The 4,480-nt window shown below is 45.8% G+C and overlaps 1 protein-coding gene across 1 annotated transcript in view; it reads right to left on the bottom strand.

Moving 5' to 3' along the window:
* Nucleotides 1-2,138: 2,138 nt before the first annotated feature.
* Nucleotides 2,139-4,480, bottom strand: part of LOC104392738 (interferon-induced very large GTPase 1-like) — a 7,408-nt gene continuing 5,066 nt past the window's right edge. Inside the window, exon 2 of the mRNA XM_010002173.1 lies at nt 2,139-4,478. Within this exon, the coding sequence (XP_010000475.1) occupies nt 2,139-4,478 (2,340 nt within the window). The remainder of the gene's footprint in view (nt 4,479-4,480) is intronic.

Here is a 4,480-nt window from a genome sequence, read left to right as displayed (position 1 = left end):
CATTGGCAGGGACACCTCCCACCAGACCAGGTTGCTCCAAGCCCCATCCAACCTGTCCTGCAACACTTGCATGGATGGAGCAGCCACAGCTGCTCTGGGAAACCTGGGCCAGTGTCTCACCGCCCTCACAGCAAAGAATTTCTTCTTAATGTCTCACCTAAATCTCCCTCTTTCAGCTTAAAACTAGACTCCCTGGGGAAGTGGTCTGTGCCCCACCAGCTCCAGGGACAGGTGGAACAAGAAACCTACATTTGGGATCCTAGGGGATGGAGGGAGATCAGGATGGGTGGCTACACACAGCGAGAAGGTCTGGAAGTACAGAGCAAGGAGGGGGAGAAGAAGATAAAGCAAAGAAGGGAGGAAGAAAAAGTGAAAGCAAAGTTGGTAAAGCTGGTTCTCATCCCTATTTCCAGAACCAGCCTGGCCTCCTACAAGACTGTCACTCCAGCCCTCATCTTTCCCATCACACGTATCGGACAGACCCCCAGCAGACAATTCCTCATCACCTTTACATTCACATCCCACCATCAGCAAGTCTTTCACCTTCCCTAACAACCTCTTCCTGGGGAGTCAGTGCCAGGGACAACCTTAGTTACAAACCCTGAAGACCAGGAGGTCTTGAAGGCATGTTTGCATTCCTTCCCACAGCAGTATCTGCAAGGAAGGACATGCCACACGACCCCTGAGAGAGAGACATGGACCAGGGTGGACAGGCACAGACACTGAAAGGTGTGATCCTCAGCCTGGAACCCTGGCACTCTGTAATGGAGAAGGAACTGGGAAGTACTGGCAGTCAGGCTAAGCTCTTCACTCATGGCTTTCATGCCAGGCTTCCCAGGTAGTTCTTTTTCAGAACACACACCAGTGGCTGGAGTTTAAAGACCTCCACTCGCTCCAGTAGCTGGCACTGGCACCCCACTGACTCCAGTAGCAGACACTATGGGCTAGAGGCACCTACACTCCCAGTCTGACTCCAGCAGCTGGCCACAACTCCACTCAGACACAGGTCTCACCAGTAACCAGAACTTTGTCCTTGCAGGACACACACTGCCAGGGTTTATTTCTTGTCATTGGCTCCATGTCTGTTTTGTCAAGCTTGTGTCTTGGTATGTTTTGGGTTTGGTTCCCCTTTTTTCCCATAGTTTCCCAGTTGACCAGCTGCCTGATCAGATAACCTCACTGGAATAAACCTTCTCACACTCTTGCTTCATGTGACTGACCAGGCTTGGTTCCCACCACTGCTTCCCTTATCATTTGCTGATCAGATTTGTTTAACTGGATGTTCTTGTTTATGGCTTCCTTATTACTATCCCTCGAGATACTGAAGAAGGCCCTGGAGCAGACTCCCTGACAGGAGCACTTCCCTTCCACACACAGACCATCTCCCAGTTGCCACCTGCCTGTCTTCACAGCACAACCACTGAAGTCACACACAACTGGGGCTCACCTGAAAATAAAGGATACAGAGACCAGTCAAGTCCAACTAGATTAATTTATTAGCAAAGACTACAAGGAATTATTCTGAATCACCACTTTGTTCAACTCCTTGGCTTTCCAGCAGCATTGCAAAAACTGTGCAGGAACCACCAACCACCTCACTGATGCGATCCCAGCTGGTTACATGTTCTCCATTGTCACCAGCCTGTCTTGATGGCACAGATGCTAACGTCACATGCTGCTGAGGGCAGCTGAGGAAGGTGAAAAGATACATCATTCTCCATGTTGGCCATACAAGGGCTTTTGCTCAACAATGAAGCAAGAGAAGAACCGAAGCTCTAAGACAAATCAGCTGAAAATGTTTGTGGCAAGAATGGAAGAAGATTCTGACTTTATCATGAAGCAAGGAGATTTCTGAGCAATGGTAGGAGCAGCACACCTTATTTCACACAACTCTGTGAGCAGTTGGATATTGTTTTCTTCATGTGGCTTCAGGTCATTGTCACTACCACAATAATATTCCTGTGTGATCTACTGTAGGTGATCCTGCTCTAGCATGGGGGTTGGACTAGATGATCTTCAGAGGTCTCTTCCAGCCCAAATTGTTCTGATTCCATGATTCTCTGATTTTGTGGATAGACTTGTACTACGTTCTTCTAAAATGCAAAGCAGGTGTGGTTCTTCATTCATCTCAACTTGGCCTAAAGCTTCTCCAGTTCATTAAGTGCTTCCTGCTTTGTAATCTTCTGCCACGAAGCAGGGATTTCTCCTTTGCCATGAAATTTTCCATTGTACTGTTTTTCTAGCTCTGTCCTGAAATGAGAGACAAACCATTTCCAGTATGCTTGCATGGATGGATCAGAAGAAATGTTCCAAGTAGAATAAGGAGGCCCTGCATCCCGGTATCTCTTGTAGGGGATCCATGTGTTTTCACCAATCAGGAATAAACAATCACTTGCAACACTACTAGAACAAATATCAATGACCAGATTATCTGTTTTATACCACCTGTATCCCGTCAAAACTTGCGGGCGATGGAAGATGAGCTGATGGTCTCCATCGTGATTCCTCATGGTGTTCGTGCAAACAGCCCCACAGAAGGGACACTGCTCCCAGCACCCTGAAAACTGTTCAGCCAGGATGGTGTGAGGCTGCCTTTCAAATGAGCTCATATCAGCACTCGCAAACTCTGCCTGTAGCTGTTCCCTCAGGGGAGCCAGTGCTTCTGCCATGGCATTGTTCAGAAACTCTATGTCCGTTATCTCCTGATGCTCAATGCCCTTCAGCTCACTTCTGGGCAAGCTCAGCACCTCCCCCAGTGCACTGCAGAATTCATCCAGCCAAAGAGAGATTTTGTCATTTCTGTCTTTTCTGTCTTTGACGATGTTGGTTGATGTAAAAACAGCCGACTGGATGCATTCATAGTAGATAGTAAGGGAGTTCTCTAGAAACTTCTCCAGCCTCCGGTTCCTATCTAAACAATATGTCTTAACACGTGACTCAATGTAATTCTTTAAAAAGTATTCTGGGCAACTAAGGTAGTCCTTGAAATGCTGAAAATTTTCTTCTTGTGCCAGGTATCTCAGAATGCAAACTTCCAGAGAGGATCTATTGCCATTGAAATCTGAGATTTTCCCCTGCATGTCTTGAGCTATGGTAAGAGCTGTCTTGTTATAGACAGCCTGGTGAAGAGCTGGGGCAATCTTCTCGCACAGGAAAACAGCAAATGTTGTGATAGAAGTGGCTCCTTGGCAGGAAATCTGGAAACATTTAAAGAAATCTTCTCTCTTGCTCTCCAGGTAGATGGATGGATCATTGGCTTTTTTGAATGCTGCATGCATGGCTTTAAACCTTTCTGCTGCCATTCTGCACAGATACAGTGATAAATCGATCCTGTAATCTTTATTAAAACTGTATTTTGCAGTGCTAGGGACAGAGTTCATACCTTTCTGTATTTCATTTAGTATTTCATGAATAAAACTTCGACTGTAATCCCTTTTCTCCTTTTCCTTCCTATCAATGTTTGCCTTCACACACTCTATGATGTTATCTGTAATGTGCTGTATGGTGTTCACCTCAGCATCATCAAGATTCCTAGGAAAAAAGTGCCAACGTTTTTTCGTAGCAATATGTTTTTCAAAGTCAACAGAAAATACTCTGTGTCTGGGAAATGTCCAGATCCGTGCATGTAAGTTAGGCTCCTTAAAGTGATCTAGAAGGACATCTTCTATTTCCACATCAATATCGACCTGTTCTGGCGGGGGAGCAGCAGAGGAGACTTCAGCCATCCAGATTGCCCAAAGAGAAATAAAGTTGTCTCTCAGTTGTCTGTCACTTAGTTTCTGGCCTTTTAGAGACAGAGCCAACTGCCTGCTCTTTTTCAGGAGCTCATTTTCATATTCTGACTTCCTTTCATCCAGTTTACACTGGTTCTTCCTTAGTTCAATAAGATTCTCACACTTCTTTCTAGTTTCAAGAAGAAGAGACTCTTTTAGTTCTTTCAGCTTCAGTTCCGTGCTGACTTTCCACTGGATCAGTATCTCACAGTCTCTGTCTTCACTGAAATACTTTTCCATGTCTTTCGTGATAGCATCACTTGTCTCTTGCACTAGTGTTTCAAGGTAATCTGTGGTGACCTTCTGCAGCTCCCCATTCCGAACTTTATTCTCCAGTTTTATTTGCACATCTAAGATGTGACTCCTCAGCTTCCAGGTCCACTGACTAAATGCAGTTTCTAGATTCTTGTACGCAGCAATCTCCACTGAATTCTTGAAGCTGAAAACGAAGTTTTCATTCAGCAAAGCATTCCAGAGGTCACTAATACGAACTTTCAAGCTGGAGAGCCTCAACACGCTGCCCGGTGACTCATTCTTGGCAGCCTGAAGAATTTTGCTCTTTAATTCCTGGACATTCTGGCTGTAGGTGGGATTGGGTGGTGCCATTGGGGGGTTTCCTTCCCACAGGTGAGCAAAGTAATGAATGTGGGTGTTCACATCAAAGCGGATGACGTCACTGAAGCAGGAGATGTCACAGAATTCCTGCT

Source organism: Chaetura pelagica, unplaced genomic scaffold (genome assembly GCF_000747805.2).
Source record: "Chaetura pelagica isolate M959 unplaced genomic scaffold, ChaPel_1.0 scaffold107, whole genome shotgun sequence".
In the NCBI taxonomy this organism is placed as follows: Eukaryota; Metazoa; Chordata; class Aves; order Apodiformes; family Apodidae; genus Chaetura; species Chaetura pelagica.
The sequence above is the reverse complement of the archived record's forward strand: the minus strand, read 5'-3'. Positions and strand labels throughout refer to the sequence as shown.